At 40.3% G+C, this 17,999-nt stretch overlaps 1 protein-coding gene and 1 non-coding gene across 2 annotated transcripts in view; one reads left to right on the top strand and one right to left on the bottom strand.

The window, feature by feature from the left end:
- The first annotated feature begins 2,366 nt into the window (after positions 1-2,366).
- On the top strand, positions 2,367-2,500 carry LOC142452292 (small nucleolar RNA SNORA84). Its single transcript, XR_012785309.1, has one exon. It is a non-coding gene; the product is annotated as a small nucleolar RNA SNORA84 (small nucleolar RNA).
- The window catches only part of LOC142451655 (antigen WC1.1-like), a 92,050-nt gene continuing 76,443 nt past the window's right edge, over positions 2,393-17,999 (bottom strand). The window contains 2 exon segments of the mRNA XM_075553367.1: positions 2,393-2,496; positions 17,021-17,119. Of these exon segments, the coding sequence (XP_075409482.1) occupies positions 2,393-2,496; positions 17,021-17,119 (203 nt within the window).

Genomic DNA, 17,999 nt, shown 5'->3' with positions numbered 1-17,999 from the left:
TTATAGTCTTCTTTAATGACTGTATTTAATGACTTAATGATTTATATGTAAATCCAATATTGTATGGTATATTCTAGTCTTTCACCTCCCACTGTGATCCAATTGTTGTTATTGTATCCCTCCGCCCCCAAAACACATTACTGTGCTTAAAGAATTTTTTATGCCTTTTGCATATATCTGACAAATGTAAACATATGTAGATATGCCTGCCAGATAAATGATATAATCATTCATTCCTAGTCTTGCTGTCTTCCTTCTTAATGTTTTCTTTTAAAGAGAAAAAGGTTTTAAAATAAGATATGTATTTTCTTTTACTGTTAGTTGCTTTCTGTGTCTTATTGAAGGAAACTTGACACATCCCAATATAATGATGATTTCTCTTCCATTTATGTCTGTGGTTCTCAACCTTCCTAATGCTGTGACCTTTTAATACAGTTCCTCTTGTTGTGGTGACTCCCAAACCATAAAATTATTTTCGTTACTACTTCATAACTATAATTTTGCTACTCTTATGAATCGGACGACCCTGTTCAAGGGTCATTTGACCCCTAAAGCATCGCGACCCACAGGTTGAGAACCATTGATGTAGATAGAGCAGGAGGACCACAGGCAGCAGACCTGAGTGAATCCGGGTTCAGCTGAATGAATTCAAAGTTGGCAAACCACTGATGGCTTCAGGGATTGGCAGAAGATATAACAGGAGGTGGAAAAACAGATGCTGGATCTAGAATCCCCCGAAGTGAAGTAGCTTCCACATAGTCAATCTATACTGAGTAGGCCACACCCCTGATTAAACTTCCCTCAATTTTTTTCCAATCATAATATTGGGGGCTCCTACAACTCTTTTCACAATCTATGTTTACAACCATTTATCAAGCACATTTGTACTTTTGTTGCCATCATCATTCTCAAACATTTGCTTTCTACTTGAGCCCTTGGTATCAGCTCCTCATTAAAAAAATCATTTTAATAGGGGCTCATACAACTCCTATCACAATCCATGCATACATCAATCATTTAAGGCACATTTGTACATTTGTTGCCCTCATCATTCTCAAACATTTGCTCTTCCTTCTTACTACCCCCTCCCTCATGAACCCTTGATAATTTATAAATTATTATCTTGTCATATCTTGCCCTGTCTGACATCTCCCTTCACCCACTTTTCTGTTGTCCCTCCCCCAGGAGGAGGTCATATGTAGATCCTTGTAATAGGTTTCCCCTTTGCAACCCACACTCTCCTTCTACCCTCCCGGTATCGACACTCACACCACTGGTCCGTAATGGATCATCCATCCTGGATTCCCTGTGTTTCCAGTTCCTATCTGTGCTACTGTACATTCCTTGGTCTACCCAGACTTGCAAAGCAGAATTCGGAGCATGATAGTGGGGGTAGGGGGAGGAAGCATTTAGGAACTAGAAGAAAGTTGTATTTTTCATCAATGCTGCAATGCACTCTGACTGTCTCATATCCTCCCCAAGACTCTACTGTAAAGGGGATGTCCAGTGGCCTACAAATGAGCTTTGGGTCTCCACTTTGCACTCCCCCGTTCATTCACTAAGTAAGATTTTTTTGTTCTGATGATGCTTGATACCTGATCCCTTGATACGTTGTGATCACACAGGCTGGTGTGCTTCTACATGTGGGCTTTGTTGCTTCTGAGTTAGATGGCCAATTGTTTACCTTCAAGCCTTTAAGACCCCAGATGCTGTCTCTTTTGATAGCCGGGTACCAACAGTTTCTTCGCTACATTTGCTTATGCACCCATTTGTCTTCAGCGGTTGTGTTGGGAAGGTGATCATCATAGAATGTCAATTTAATAGAAGAAAGTATTCTTGCATTAAGGGGGTACTTGAGAGGAGGTCCAATGTCCCTCTGCTACCTTAAAACTAACCTTATAAATATATGCACATAGATCTATTTCTCCATCCACAAGTACAAATATACTTGCATATGTACATGTCTTTATCTAGACCTCTATAAATGCCCTCTGCCTCCCAGCTCTTTCCTCTATTTCTTTTGACTTCCCTCCTGTCCCACTATCATGTTCAGTCACAACCAAGGTCTCAGCAATTCTTCTTAGTTACATTACCCTTGATCAAGCCCAACCAGGCCTCTAACACCTTCCTCACCACCGATTTCAATCGCTTGTTGTTCCCTTGTCCCTGGGTTTATTAACACCACTATCTTTCCCCCCACCTCCCTGTCTCCCATGTCCCCATGGAACTATCAGTCCCGTTGTTTTCTCCTTAAATTGTTCATCCAGCCTATCTTATTTAGACAGACCTGAGGAGATAATAACATGCACAAAAACAAGACAGGGCACAGCCAAGCAACAATGTACCAAAAAACTACAACAAACCATGCCCTGTGGTTGTTGGGTGCTGTTGTTCAGGTACAGCGCTCTAGTTGAGGGCAATGGGCCAGAGCAATACTGTGATGTATGCATGTGGGCTGTTCCTTTTCAGCAGCCTCCATAGCCCGGTCACTGGTACCTGGTGAAAAGAAGAAGAAGAAAAACAAACAAACAACCAAAAACCAAACCAATGACAAAAACTAAACAAGAAAGAAAAGGTTGTAGTTACTTCAAGGATTGTTTGTTGGCCTTTAGATGTGTTTCCAGTCCAGTCTGTTGAGGCACCATGCTCAGTCCCAAAGTCCACCTTCAGCATTCCCTGGTGATCTGGCTGCTCCATTCCCTTGCTGTTCTGTTACACTCTCTTGATGTTTTGCCTCGATGTGGCAGTATCTGATCGGGTGCAATTCCCTCAGTGTATCTCCGGTGTTGTCTCCTGTAGTGTTATGGGTCAATGAGGGATGTCATGTCTCATAGTGGGACCGGCCATGTAGTCCTCTCTGTCGACTGGCTGTTCTAATTGGGAACATTGACCTCCAGGCCTGATGACATGGAGAACAGCCAAGCAGACTTTAACAAATGCAAACAAAAATCTAATAATATCATCAGAGAAGCTGGAGAACACTTAAGATCTATATCTGATGCTGTGAAGTGGAAAAACATTAGAATTATTGACTTACCGGAGGAAGACACATCAAAGAAGTCATCTACAACAATAGTTAGAGAATTCTTGGGGTAGAGCTTCCTCAGTTTTGTGAATGAAAACCAGGCAACCATTCAGAAGGCTGAAAGAACACCAGCTAGATTTGATCCCAAGAAGAAGTCACCAAGGCACATAATAGTTAAATTATCCAACTTTGAGGAAAAGGAGAAAATCATGAGGGTAGCTATCACATATAAAGGTTTCCACATAAGAATATGCTCAGACCTATCAGCAGAAACTATGAAGAAGAGGAGAGAGTGGAGTAACATATTCCAAAAATTGAAGGAAAACAATGCAAACCATTAATACTCTACCCAGCCAAATTATCGATCAAGATAGATAGAGAAGTTAGAGTGTTCTCAGACAAGGAAAAATTCAAAGAATATGTTAGAAGAAACTCAGCCCTACAGAAGATCCTTGCCAACACAGTATGGGCAGAAGAACAACACTCACCAAGCATAAATAAGAGACTACCACATAGAACAACCTGACCCAGAGGGCAAAAAAAGAGAAAACAGACTTCAAAATAGCATTGACTTAAATATAGAAAGACTTGAAAGGCTATTGAGGTAAACTTTAAAAAAAAAAAAAGGCAAATGAGGTTTAGGGAAAAAGCTAAAGTATAGAGATAATCCTGGGGTGAGGACCAGGTAATATGGCAGGTACCAGACCAAATACAGGGATACACATGGTAGACAACTAAAATGGAGGTGGGGAAAGGAAAATAAAAATAAAAAAGAAAAGTGTAGTGCTGATACAGGGCACTAACCCACCCAAGGGGACGGTATTGTTTTTGTCTCCACATGGGTAGAGGTACCAGACTTCAACCCGATGCTACAAATGTGAATGCAACATTCCGGCGTGGAGTAAGGAATCAGTGGAGAGGGCTGGGGGCCGGCTCCAACCCCAACTACTAAGGGGCCATTTGCCCCTCCCCTCAGAATAATTTATTTCAAAGGACGGTCCTGAATCTACAGCTCCGGAAAAGGGGCATATCTGATGGGACACCGGGGAGCAAATGAAGGGGGAGGAGGAGAGAGTGGAGCACATTCTGGCCCAGCAGGCCAGGATTTCGATGTTCCCAATTAGAACATCCCTCAATTGTCTGAAGGCTATGACCAGATTTTTTAAAAATCATTTAATTATGTTTGTTTACAAGTCTTATCACAATCTATCCATCCATCCATCAATTTTGTCAAGCACATGTGTACATATGCTGCCATCATCATTTTCAAAACGTATTCTTTCTATTTGAGTTCTTGGTATCAGCTTATTTCCTCCTTTCCTCACCTTTCTCCCATAAATTATTATCTTTTTCATGTCTTACACCAACCACAGTCTCCCTTCACACACTTTTCTGTTGTCCATCCCCCGGGGGGTTGTTATATGTCAATCATTGTGTTCCGTTCCTCCTTTTCTCCCCCCACCTTACCTGCATCCTTACTCTCATTATTGGTCCTCGGGTGGTTATCTGTCCTGGATTCCCAGTGTTGCAAGCTCTTGCCTGTACCAGTGTACATGCTCCTATCTAGACTGATTTGTAAGGTAGAATTGGGGTCATGACAGTGGGGCGTGGGAGGTAGGTAGGATGGAAGCATTAAAGAACTAGAGGAAAGTTGTGTGTTTTGTCAGTGCTATACTGCACCCTGATAGACTCTTCCCTCTCTTGTGTCCCTTCTGTAAGGGGATGGCTATGACCAGATGAAGGAGGGGGTATTCTTCACAGAAGATCCTATTATGGAATTCACCACATTATGTTACACCATATCATGGGAAAATTCTTACCTAGCCAAGTTGACATAAAACCTATCTTGGAATGTCTATTGAAAATCACTTGCCCATATATATATTCTAACGTTTATTTTTTTTAGTGTCCATCCTTGTATAGGAGTAGAATATAAAATATTTTTCAAAAAATATAATTAAAAGATAAAAATTAAAAGTATACACTTCATTTCTTTTTTTAAAGAACACATGATGTTTATTAACTAATAACCTGTAATATAACCACACTACTGATGTTCCTTTCCCAAATTAGTTACAAGAATATTAATACTCCATATCCAACCTCTTTTTTTAAAACATTTTATTAGGGGCTCATACAACTCTTATTTAGACAGACCTGTGGAGACAATAACATGCACGAAAACAAGACAGAGGGAAACAAAGCAACAGTATACAACCAGACAACAAAACAACAACAATCCACTGACAAAGAACAAAACAAAACACATCAAGAAAGAAAAGCTTGTAGTTAGTTCAAGGATCATTTGTTGGCCCTTAGGAGTGTTTTTCAGTCCAGTCTGTTGGAGCACCGGGCCCTGACCCCAAAGTCCACTTTCAGCATTCCCTGGGGACCTTGCCACTCCATTCCCTTGCTGTTCCACTGCACTCCCCCAGTGTTTTGCCTTGGTGTGGTGGGATCAGGTCAGGTGCAATTCCCACACTGTGTCTCCAGTGCTGTCCTCTGTATCACCCTTGGTCACTGAGAGGCATCATGTCTCATAGTGAGGCAAGCCATGTTGTTCTCTCTGTGGACTGGCTACTCTACTCAGGAACATCATCCTCATGGCCTGGTGGGCCATGCTCTGCTCCACTGTCTCCTCCTGCCCCTTCATCTGCTCCCGTGTGCTCTGACCAGATATGTCCATCTCCCGAAGCTGCAGAATTAATGACGTCCTTTGGAACTAATTCTTTTCAGGGGAGGGGCAGGAATCCACTTAATTTTTGGTGCTGGGGCCATCCTCCCAGACCTCTCCACTGGTTCCCTCCTCCATTCCGGGATATTGCATTCACACCTTGTGGCACTGGGTTGAAATCTGGTCCACTTTCCCTGTGGAGATATAAACAATACCCTCCCCTTGGGTGGGTTAGTGCCCCATGTCCCCACTCCCCTTTTCTTCCTTATATTCATCCTTTTATTTTCCTTTCCCCACCTCCTCCACTGTTGTCTACCATGTGCATCCCTGGTTTTGATCTGATCTCTTCCATACTACACAGTCTTCACCCCAGAAATGTTTGTATACAGTAGCTTTTTCCGCTATGCCACTTTTGCATTTTTTAAAAAATTCTTACCTCAGCGGGCTCATGTTGTACTTGTCCTTTTGTGCCTGACTTACTTCGCTTAGCATGATTTCCTCCAATTCTTCCAATGCCGCTATGTTCCTCATATGTTCATCACTGCTTTTTAGTGATGCGTAGAACTCCATTGTATGTATATACCACAGTTTTTTTAATCCAATCGTCAGTTGATGGAAATTTGGGTTGCTTCCAGCTCCTTGCAATTGTGAACTGTGACGCAATGAATATTGGAGCACAGATGTCTGGTCTTGGTTTGTTTCTTGCCTTTTCTGGGTATATGCCCAGTAGGGGGATTGCTGGGTCATATGGTAACTCTATTTCCATCTGTTTTAAATTTCGCCAGATTGATTTCCATACTGGCTGTACATACTTACAGGCCCACCAGCAGTGGATGAGAGTTCCATCTCCCCACAGCGCCTCCAACACTTGTTGCTTTCTGATTTTTTGAATTGGGCTACCTTTGAGGGTGTCAGGTGGTACTTCACTGTTGTTTTAATTTGCATTTCTCTTATCGTTAAAGATTGTGAACATTTTCTCATGTTTGTTGGCCATTTGGATTTCTGCCCCTGTGAAATTTCTGTTCAAGTCCTTTGCCTACCTCTCAAGTGGGGTATTCGTTTTTTTTCTTTTTGGAAGCTAGCAGAGTATTGTAGATTTTAGTAATAAGGTCTTTGTCTGATGTGTCATTGCTAAAGATGTTTTCCCAGTCTGTGGAATCTCTTGTTACTCTCTTGGTGAATTCTTTCCATGTACTCAAGTGTTTTATCTTCAGTATATCCCAATTGTCAATTTGTGCCTCCTCTGTGTTTGTGTCCTTCCCTATTTCTGATAGCCTGTGTATTCCCTGCGCCAAAGTTCTCAAGTTGGTCCCAATTCCCTCATTGATGGCCCTAATAGTTTGGGGTTTAACTTCAAGGTCTGTGATCCAACTTGAGTTTATTCTTGTGCATGGAGTGAGATAAGGGTCTTGCTTCATTTTTCTGCATGTTGATATCCATTTTTTTCCAGCACCACTTGTTAAAGAGGGCATCTGCTTCCCATTTGATATTTTGGGGCCCTTATCAAAGATCAGCTGTCTGTATGCTGATGCTTTTATTTCTGGGTTTTCAGTTCTTTTCCATTGGTCTATCTGTCATTGTACCAATACCATGCAGTTTTGAGAATTTTGTTTGTATAGTATGTGCCAAAGTTAGGTAAAGCAAGCCCTCCCACGGTGTCCTTTTCTTGAGGAGTTCTCTGCTAATTCTGGGCTTCTTCCCTCTTCATATGAAGTTGGTAATCAGTTTTTCCATTTCTTTGAAGAAAGATGATGGTAAATGTATTGGGATGGCATTAAACTTATATAGTGCTGTTGGCAGAACTGACATCTTAACTATATTACGTCTTCCAATCCAAGAGCATGCGATATTCTTCCATTTGTTGAGGTCGCTCTTGGTTTCTTGTAATAGTGTTCTATAGTTTTCCCTGTATAGATCTTTTTTTTTTTTTCAGTCAGGTGTATCCCTGGATATTTCAATTTGTGTTTGGCTATTGTGAAGGGTACCACCTTTTTGATCTCTTCTTCTGTGGTCTTATCTGATGTGTATAACAGTCTGATGGACTTCTGTTTGTTGATCTTGTATCCTGCCACTCTGCCAAACTCCTCTATTGCTTCCAGTACTCCCCTTGTGGAACTTTTGGGGTTTTCCATATATAAAATGATATCATTTGCAATTAACGATAATTTTACCTCTTCCTTCCCAAGATGAATACTTTTGATGTCACTTCTTTGCCTTATGCTGTTAGCTAAAACCTCCAGCACGATATTAATTAGGAGTGAGGACAAGGGGCATCCTTGTCTGGTCCCCTTTTTCACTGGGATTGTGTTAGTCTTTTCTCCATTGACTACCACTTTGGCTGTTGGTTTTTCATATACAGCTTGTATTGTCTTGAGGAACTTTCCTTCCATTCCTATCTTCGCTAGTGTCTTAAACAGGAATTGATGTTGGATGTTGTCCAATGCTTTTTCTGCATCTATTGATATTATCATGTGATTCTTATACTTTTTCATGTCAATGTGACAAATAATACTAATGGTCTTTCTTAAGTTGAACCATCCCTGCATCCCTGGTATGAATCCCACTTGGTCATGGTGAATTATTTGTTTTATATACTTTTGTATTCTGTTGGCTAGTATTTTGTTAAGGATTTTTGCATCAATGTTCATTAGGGATATTAGTCTGTAGTTCTGGATTCTTGTGGGATCCTTCCCGGTTTGGGTATCAGAGTTATACTAGCTTCATAGAAGGAGTTCGGGAGTTTGCCATCTTTTTCTATGTTCTTGAAAAGTTTGTGTAGGATTGGTATTAGTTCTTCCCTGAATGCTTGGTAGAATTCTCCAGTGTAGCCATCTTTTCCAGGGGATATTTTTGTTGGTAATCCCTTGATCACCTTTTCTATTTCTTCTATCGCTATGGGTCTGTTGAGATTCTTGATGTCCACCGAGGATAGTCTAGGGAGGGATTGTTTTTCCAGGAATTTGTCCATGTCTTCCAAATTGTTGAATTCATTGGAGTACAATCCTTCATAGTACTGTGAAACTATCCTTTTGATTTCACTAGGGTCTGTTGTAATGACCCCTCTTTCATCCCTTATTCTTGCTGTTGAAATTTGTTTCATTCTTTCTTATGTTAGGTTTGCCAGTGGTCTATTGATTCCATTTATCCTTTCAAAGAAGCAACTTTTAGCTGGCTTTACTGAGGTAAGCCAAAAGCCCCCAGCCCCTCAAAACCCCGTGAGTCTGTGCCTACTTATCTTTATGATGCACCTCCTGCAATCCAGCAGCGTTGAATTTCCCTGTAAGCAACACTCCTGGGCTGGATTCTGCGGAGTCCCTCTGGTATGTCCACTTCATTTCTTAACATAAATCTTTTCAAAGTCACTCATTTTTGCAAGCCAACACAGCCAATAATCCATCCCTAAAAAATGAATTCTTGGGAATTTAACCAGGACAACACATTCTTTATAACATTATTGACTTAAAACTTAGTAAGATTAAGGAACAAAAGAAGCCAGTGGAGCCAAATCACGACTGTAAGAGAAGTCTAATCAAGTCCCAGAAAAATTCTTGCAGAATTTCCCTTGTTTGATGAGAAGAATGAGCAGGAGGATTGTGGTGCAGGATGCTCTGGTAAAGCTTTCCTAGGGATTATTCTACTATAGTGTCGACTACTTTTTCAAAACATTCCGCTTGCAAGCAGACGTTATTGTTCTCTGACTCTCTAGAAAGTCAACAAACAAAATGTCTTGAGCATTCCCTGAAACTGTTGTCATGACCTTTGCTCTTGACTGGTCCAATTTTGTTCTGACTGGACTGTGTCCCCTTCTTGGTAGCCATTTATTTGATTTTGTTTTGTTTTTAAAATGATATCAGAAAAGCCATGTTTCATCTCGTGTTACAATTCTCCAAAGATACTTTTCAGGCACTTGATCCCACTGTTTAAGATCTCCAGTGACATCTCTGCTCGAACACACACTTGAGCCCAGGGTGCAGAACATTTGCTCCACTTTAGTTTTTCAGTCAGGATTGTGTGAGCTGAACAATTGAGATGCCTATGATATTGTTATAGTTTCTACTGTTAGTCATCAGGCATGAACAAGATTAATTGTGTCTTATATCAATGTGTGTGGTTTGTTTAAAATATCAAAATGTTGGCTTTAAGTTTATTGCTCTGTGATTTCTTTCCTTGAGGATTTGATTGTCCATTCTCTCTTTTATTCTTGGTGAAGTTTGTATAAGAGTTGTATTCAATATTACTTGACTATTTGAACGAATTTTCCTTCGATATCATCTGAATTGGAATTTTTTTTTGCTGGAGACTTTGTTGTTTCTATTACTATCAAAGGTTTATTTTATCTTTTTAATTTTTTATTGTTAATTGGGAAAAGTTTACAGAGTAGACCAGCTTTCTATTCAATAGTTCACACATATTTTGTTTCATCTCATTTTATTGGTTTCAATCTCCTGTTGGAGGTTTTATGTTTTGTTACTTTTAATAAAGATTCAATTTATTTAACAGAGGTAGACTTATACTTCTTTCTTCTTGATTCTGTTTTTGTTAGGTTATGGTCCTAAATAATTAGTCAGTTTCACCTGTAAGTCAATTTGCTCCAAAGCCAAATCCAAACTCACTGCCATCAAGTTGATGATGAATTACAACAACCCTATGAGATAGAGTAGAATTTCCCTTGTATGTTTCCAAGACAGTAACTCTTTACAAGAGGAGAAAGCCTCCTTTTTTCCTCGTGGAACAGTTGGGGGTTTTGAACTGCAGAGCTTGGTGTTAGAAGACCAAAGCCTAACCACTACACCATAAGAGCTTCTATCTAAATTTACTAGCATAGTTATTTAAAACATGTTCTTATAATAATTATAATGAGCATTGAATCTGAGATATAACATTGATTTAATTCCCAAGGCTTATAATTTGTTGTTTCTTTGTGCTCTCTAAAGTAAGAGACACGCGGCTTGGTCAATTTTATTAGAGTTGTTGAAAAACTAAATTTTATATTTAAAGCACATATAATTACGTAATTTTAAAATTCTATTCTGTTTTTTGTGCCAGCATGACTCCCCTAGGAACATGTGGACAGGTTAGCCTGTCAATCAGGTTGCTGCTCGATTACCAACTTCATATGGAGTGTGAAGAAGGCCAGAATTAGCTGGGTCTTCAGCTCTTTTACATTTGGCTGTATATTTGTCGTTATACCAGTATCACACAGTTTTGACTACTGTGGCTGTATGAAACGTACTAAAGTCAAGTAGAGCAAGCCCTCCCAGAAATATCAGCATAAAGGCAACTGATCTTTGATAATAAATGGAGCTTTTATATATATACAGAAAAATGAAGCAATACCCTTATTTCATTCCATGCACAAGAATAAACTCAAGGTGGATCACAGACCTTGAAGTAAAATCCCAGACAATTAAGGCCATTAAGGAGGGAATTGGGACAAACCTGACAACCTTGGCACTGGGAATAAATTGGCTATCAGAAATAGGGAAGGATACAAATACAGAGGCGTCACAAATAGACAGGTAGGATATACTGTTCAGTTATCTGTGAACATCACGAGAATTCACTGAGTGTAATAAGAGAGCCCATTGACTGAGAAAACATCTTTAGCACTGACACATCAGACAAAGGCCTATTACTAAAATCTACAATACTTTGCAAGCTTACAACAAGAGAAAAACTAACTGCCCACTAAGGAGGTGGACAAAGGACCTGAACAGAAGTTTCACAGAGTCTGAAATCTGAATGGCCAATAAACATATGAGAAAATGTTCCTGATCATTAGCCATAAGAGAAATGCAAATTAAAACAACTATGAGATACCACCTAACACCCTCAAAGATAGCCCAATTCAAAAAATCAGAAAGCAACAAGTGTTAGAGGGGATGTGTTGAGATAGGAACTGTCAACCATGGCTGGTGGAACCATAGGTATGTACAGCCACTGTGGATATTGATTAGGTGATTTCTAAAACAGATGGAAATTGAGCTAGCACATGACTCAGCAATCCCTGTACTGGGCATACACCCAGAAGAGGCAAGAAACAAACCAGGTCCAGACATCTGGGCTCCAATGTTCATTATGGCACCGTTCACAATTGCAAGGAGGTGGAATCAAACTAAATTTCCATCAACAGACAAATGGATTAAAAAACTGTGGTACATCTTACAATGGAGTACTATGCATTGCTAAAAGCAGTGATGAATGCAAAAAGCATAGCACCGTATGGGAAGAACTTGAGGAAATTATGCTAAGTGAAGTAGGCCAAGTGCAAAAGGACAAGGGTGCGATGTAGCATCGATGAAGAATACAGCTTTCCTCCAGTTCCTGAGTGCTTCCTCCCCCCTAACTATCATGATCCGAATTCTACCTTGTAAGTGTGGATAGAGCAGAGGATGTACACTGGTGCAGATAGGAGCTGGTGGCTCAGTGAATCCAGGGCGGATGATACCTTCAGTACCAGGGGTGTGAGGGGCGATACTGGGAGGGTAGAGGGTGAGTGGGTTGGAAATAGGGAACCGATTACAAGGATCTACATGTGACCTCCTCCCTGGGCGACGGACAGCAGAAAAGGGGGTGAAGGGAGACGCCAGACAGAGCAAGATATGACAAAATAATAATTTATAAATTATGAAGGGCTTACGAGGGAGCGGGGAGCAGCGAGGGAGGGGAAAAAGAGGACTTGATACAAAGGCTTAAGTAGAGAGAAAATGCTATGAAAATGATGAGGGCAAAGAATGTACAGATGTGCTTTACACAATTGATGTATGTATGGATTTGATAAGAGTAGTATGAGTCCCTTATAAAAGGTTTTTTTTAAAAAAGGACAAGTACACCATGAGTCTGCTGAGGTAAGTTTATTTAAAAAGAAGAAGAAGAAGAAAAGAAATTCAAAAGGGCCAGAAAGGAAAGATACTGAATACAAACATTCCAGGGGTGAGCTCCAGGTTGTATGGCAGGGGCTAAATCAAATCGAGTGGTGCATATGGTAGCCAACTTAAAGGGAAGGAGAGGGGTAGGAAAGGGGAAATAAAGGATAAAAATGTGTAGCTGGGGAATAGGGCATTGACCCATCCAAGGGGGAGGGGGTGTATATTTTGTGTCTCTGCAGGGAAAGAGCATCCAGATTTAAATCTGGTGTTCTGGGATGTGAATGCAGCATGCCGGCAGGGCAGTCAGTGGAGGGGTCTGGGGGCCCAGCCTAAATCCCAGCTAAGTAAACAACTGCCCCTCCCTCCATAAGAATTTACTTTGGAAGACAGTACTGAAGTTACAGCTGGGGAGAGGGACATGTCTCATCAGAGCACATGGGAGCAAATGAATGGGGAAGGAGAGAGACTGGAGCACATCCTGGCCTACCAAGCCTAGAGGATGATATTCCCGCTAAGAACAGCCAATGCACAGAGTGGACCATATGACTGATCCCACTATGAGACATGATTTCCCTCATTGACCCATGGCCCTACAGGGACAACACTGGGAACTCAGTGTCAGGATTGACCCAGTCCAACCCTAACATACTGAGACAAAACACTAAGGGCGTGTGACTGAGCAGAGTCAGAGTGGGGGAGCAGAGCAGGGAGATTTTGAGGGTATGCATAGGATAGACTTTGGGACCAGAGGAGGGTATGCCATCGGACTCGACTGGAGGAGACTCCTAGTGGTCAAAAATCAGACCTTGATACAGTTACAAGTTTTAATTTTAATTTTTAAAAATCGATTATTTATTTATTTTCGGTCATTTGTTGTCCTTGTTGTTTTCATCATTGTGTTCTCTTGTGTTGCTTTGTCATGCTATGATTAGTTTTTTATGCATATTATTATCTCTGGAGATCTATAGAGATAAGATTGGCTGAATGAACAGTTTGGAGGAGAAAACAATGTAGCCGATGGTTCTGGGGAGACATAGGAGGGGGGAGGTGGGGGATAGGAGGTTGTGTTGACCAACCCAGGGACAAGGGAACAACAAGTGATCCAAAATTAGTGGCAAGGAGAGTGTGAGAGGCCTAGCATGGATTCAGCAAGGGTAATGTAACCAAGAGAAATTACTGAAACCCAAATGAAGGCTGAGCATGATAATGGGAGAAAAGGAAAGTAAAAGGAAATAGCTGAAAGAATAGGAGGTAAAGGGTATTTATAGAGGTTCAAATGTAGGCATGTACATATGTAAATGAATTTATATAGGATGATTGGGAAATAGATCTACATGCATATATATTTATAGGTTTATTATTAAGGCAGCAGATGGGCATTGGACCTCCACTCATGTACTTACTCAATGCAAGAACACCTTATTCTATTAAATTGGTATTCCATGATGCACACCTTCCTGACACAATCACTGAAGACAAAGCAGGTGCATAAGCAAATGTGGTGAGAAAGCTGATGGTGCCCAACTATCAAAGGATACAGTGTTTGCGGTTTTAAAGGCTTGAAGATAAACATGCGGCTTATCTAGCTCAGAAGCAAGTGAGCCCACATGGAAGAAACACACCAGCCTGTGTGACCCCAAGGTATTGAAGGGATCAGGTATCAGGCATCAAAGAACAAAAAAGTCATCATTGTAAATGAGGGTGAGTACATAGAGAAGACTCAAAGCCCAACAGAAGGGTCACGGGAGGAGATGAGCCAGTCAGCATACAGTATAGCAACAATGAAACATAAAACTTTCCTCTACTTTTTAAATGCCACCCCACTCTATCATAACCCCAATTCTATCTTACAGATCTGTCTAGACCAGAGGATGTACACTGGTACAGATAAGGAAGTGGAAACACAGGTAATCCAGGACAGATGATTCCTTCAGGACCAGTGCTGTGAATGTCAATATAGGAGGGTCAAAGGATGGTGGGGTTGAAAAAGAGAAATGATTATAAGGATATACATATAACTTCCTCTCTGGGGGATGGAACACAGAAAAGTTTGTGAAGGGAGATGTCGGACAGTGTAAGATATGACAAAATAATAATAATTTATATATTATCAAGGGTTCATGATGGAGGGGGTAGCGGGAACGGAGTGGGAATAAAAGAGGAGCGGATTCCAAGGGCCTAAGTGCAAAACAAATATTTTGAGAATGATGAGGCAACAAATGTACAAATGTGCTTGACACAGTTGATATATGTATGGATTGTGATAAGAGTTGTATGAACACCAATAAAATGATTTAAAAATAGAAGAAGCCAGAAAATTTTTTATCTTTAGCTGATTGACTAACTTTGGTAAGCATCATGTTCTCCATTTTCCACATCTTGCAGTGAAGTCATCATATTTTTTATGCATAATATTCCATGTGTGATTGTTCCAGAGTTTATTTTTCTATTCAATATAATTGGAGTGCTTGATGGTTTCCATCTTTTTGCTATGATGGAAATTTCTGCAATGAACATAGATGTGCATATGTCTGTCTGTATTGTGTTTTTTTTTTTATTTAGGGTGTATACAAGTAGAGAGATTGCAGGAATGAAAGATAATTGTATTTACATTGATTTAAGGAACACTCCGTCTTTTTATTAGCTCAGCACTATCTTCACTCCATAAATTTGCTATTTGTGAATGTTTCAGAGCTATAATATTTCCTTCACTGCTTTTACAGTATAGCTCTCTCTTCCCAGAATCATGACAGCAGGATCTTGTTTGAATTTAAACACTAGTCAGAGGAAAGCAATTTTGAAGCAATGCATTTTGGAAACAAAGCACGCGTCTGAAATGTATTTTATAGTTTAATCCCGATAGTCTCCTTTATTAACACTTATAACACACAATTCGCTATACGTTCCTGGTATCCGTGTCTAAACTCTCCCTTGTCTTCTTCTCCCTGACGATAGAGCTGTCACCTTCTCTCAGGCTCTAGTTGGCAGTTGTTGGGAGACCCTTTGGAGGGGCTTCTACCCTGACTGTGGCTTACCTCTAGAAGGTCTAATGGCTTTACAATTTCTGCAAACAAACACATGGCATGCAAGATAGAGTTCTGAACATGTTACTGCATTTATGGGTGATGATCTCTAAAGGGGATCATATAGAACATATTTGGGTTAATCTAGCCTATCACTCACTGAGTTAGTTAAACAGGACACACTTATTTGAACTGAGAAGAAAAACACTGTGTTGTTTAACGTTATTTGCCAACTTGATTGGACCAAGATTCTCAGTAATTTGGCAGTTTTATCATGATGTAATTAGTCTGTTCTATAATAATGTAATTATTTCCCATGATGTGACCTGATGTGATCAGTCAATCAATTGTGAGAGGAGTTTCTTCAGAATTGTGGTCTACTTGCTCTGGTATACGAGGGGATTCCCCCCAGCCCCAAACTGGGAAAAAGCTGTGCCGGGTGGAGCTTTTGTAGTAAGCATTTTTCCCATGAGGCAAGCATGGGGCTACTTGCTCTGATTTAGTGTACCTAGTGGTGTAGCCTGGTTATGATCTCTCTGACTTTTTTCATAAAGGCAGTTTCACTTGAAACGTTTTTGTATGTGTTTGATGGCTGATTTAAGAGAACAGCATGTGGTTGTGAAATTTTGTTTCCTACTTAAGAAAAATACCACAAAAACTGTTGTGGTGTTGAACACGGCTTACAGCACTATGGGAAAAACTCAAGTGTTGAGTGTTTTGTCGGTGCAAGACGGCACCCTGCCTGGCTCATTCCTACGTTGTGGCCCTTCTGTGAGGATATGTTCAATTCTCTACACAGGGGCTTTGTGTCTCCATTCTGATCCCCATCATTTGCAACAATATGATTATTTATTTTGGATCTTCTGATGCCTGATACCTGACTATTTGACACCTTTGTGATCACACAGGTTTGTGTTCTTCTTCCATGTGGGCTTTGTTGTTTCCCAGTAAGATGGCCACTTATTTAACTGCAAGTCTTTAAGACTTGGCCGCGATATCTTCCAATAGCCAGGCACCACCAGCTTTCTTCATCACTTTTGCTTTTGCACCCATTTTGTCTTCAGTGATTGTGTCGGAACGTAGAACATCACAGACTAGCAGATGATTAAAACAAAGTGTTCTCGCATTGAGGGAGGACTTCAGTAGAAGCTCAACGCCTGTCTGCTACCTTAATAGTTAACATATAAATATGTGTACATAAACCTATATCCTTATCATTATATACTAATATATATGTATACATGCCTATATTTATACCTCTATAAATGTCTTTTGCCTCCTAGTTCTTTCCTCTATTTACTTTTACTTTCCTCCTGTCTAGGGGACAGACGTTGCCACCATGACAATGCACCTGCTCCCATAGTCATCTCAGTGTGCGAATTTTGGGCACAAAGCAGCATGGCTCTCTTGCCCCACACATCTTACTCACCTGACCTTGCTCCAAGCAATTTCTTTTTGCTTCCACCAATGACGAGGGACATGAAAGGACAGTGATTTGACTGCAAAGAAGTGGTGAAGAAGAAAAAACCTACACAAGGAAGGTATTGTCAACCATTCAAACAGATGAATTTGAAAAATGTTCCAAGAATGGAATCACAGATTTGACATACGTATTAAGGTTAATGGAGAGTATTTAGAAGGTTATAAAGTTGTTTTGTTAAAAAAAACATCTAAATATGTAATTTCAAAAACCAAAATTCTGGGGTTTTGACAGGGTACCCCATTGTATATATTCGTATGTAAATATGTGTATACACACATATATGTGGATAAACACACATATTCATACATGTGTGTTTATGTATGTGTGCATGTATACACATTTATATCACTACTCTGGATCCTGTATTGACCTTATCATCTGACTTCTGATTCTTGGCAGTTGTCAGCCTCTGAAAGTTATGAGCCAGTAGTTTGCCATCTTACCTATGGTAGTGTTGGGAAGTGGTGAATCAGCACGTTGCTTTCTGCTGATTTTGATTCATTAGCCCCTGCAACTACATGAGTCAGAAGAAACCAGATGCCTAATCCACGATTTCTGAACATGCCAGTCTCTATAGCTGCATGAACCATTGCCTGCATCAGAAATCTCACTCGCTATGCCCCAATGATGTTGCCATTCTAGAAAGCTCAGTCTAAGACATTTGTATTTAGAGCGATTCTAGAAAAAAATAGGATGAAATTTCTAAATAAATTTTCAAATTTGGTTTGTCTCAACTATTTGGATGGTTCTTCTTCTAGATAAAAACATGGCATGAGATGATGTTACCCCAAATTTTAGGCCTTTTCCTGAATCAAGGTGTCCATTAATAATCACTTTGGTGAACAATAGGACATGAAAATGGCACGGAGAATGAATTCTTTGAGTATGGAGGTGTAGTGAAGAAAGGGAAAAGGAAGTGAGAATT

Source organism: Tenrec ecaudatus, chromosome 6 (assembly GCF_050624435.1).
Source record: "Tenrec ecaudatus isolate mTenEca1 chromosome 6, mTenEca1.hap1, whole genome shotgun sequence".
NCBI lineage: Eukaryota > Metazoa > Chordata > Mammalia > Afrosoricida > Tenrecidae > Tenrec > Tenrec ecaudatus.
The sequence above is the reverse complement of the archived record's forward strand: the minus strand, read 5'-3'. Positions and strand labels throughout refer to the sequence as shown.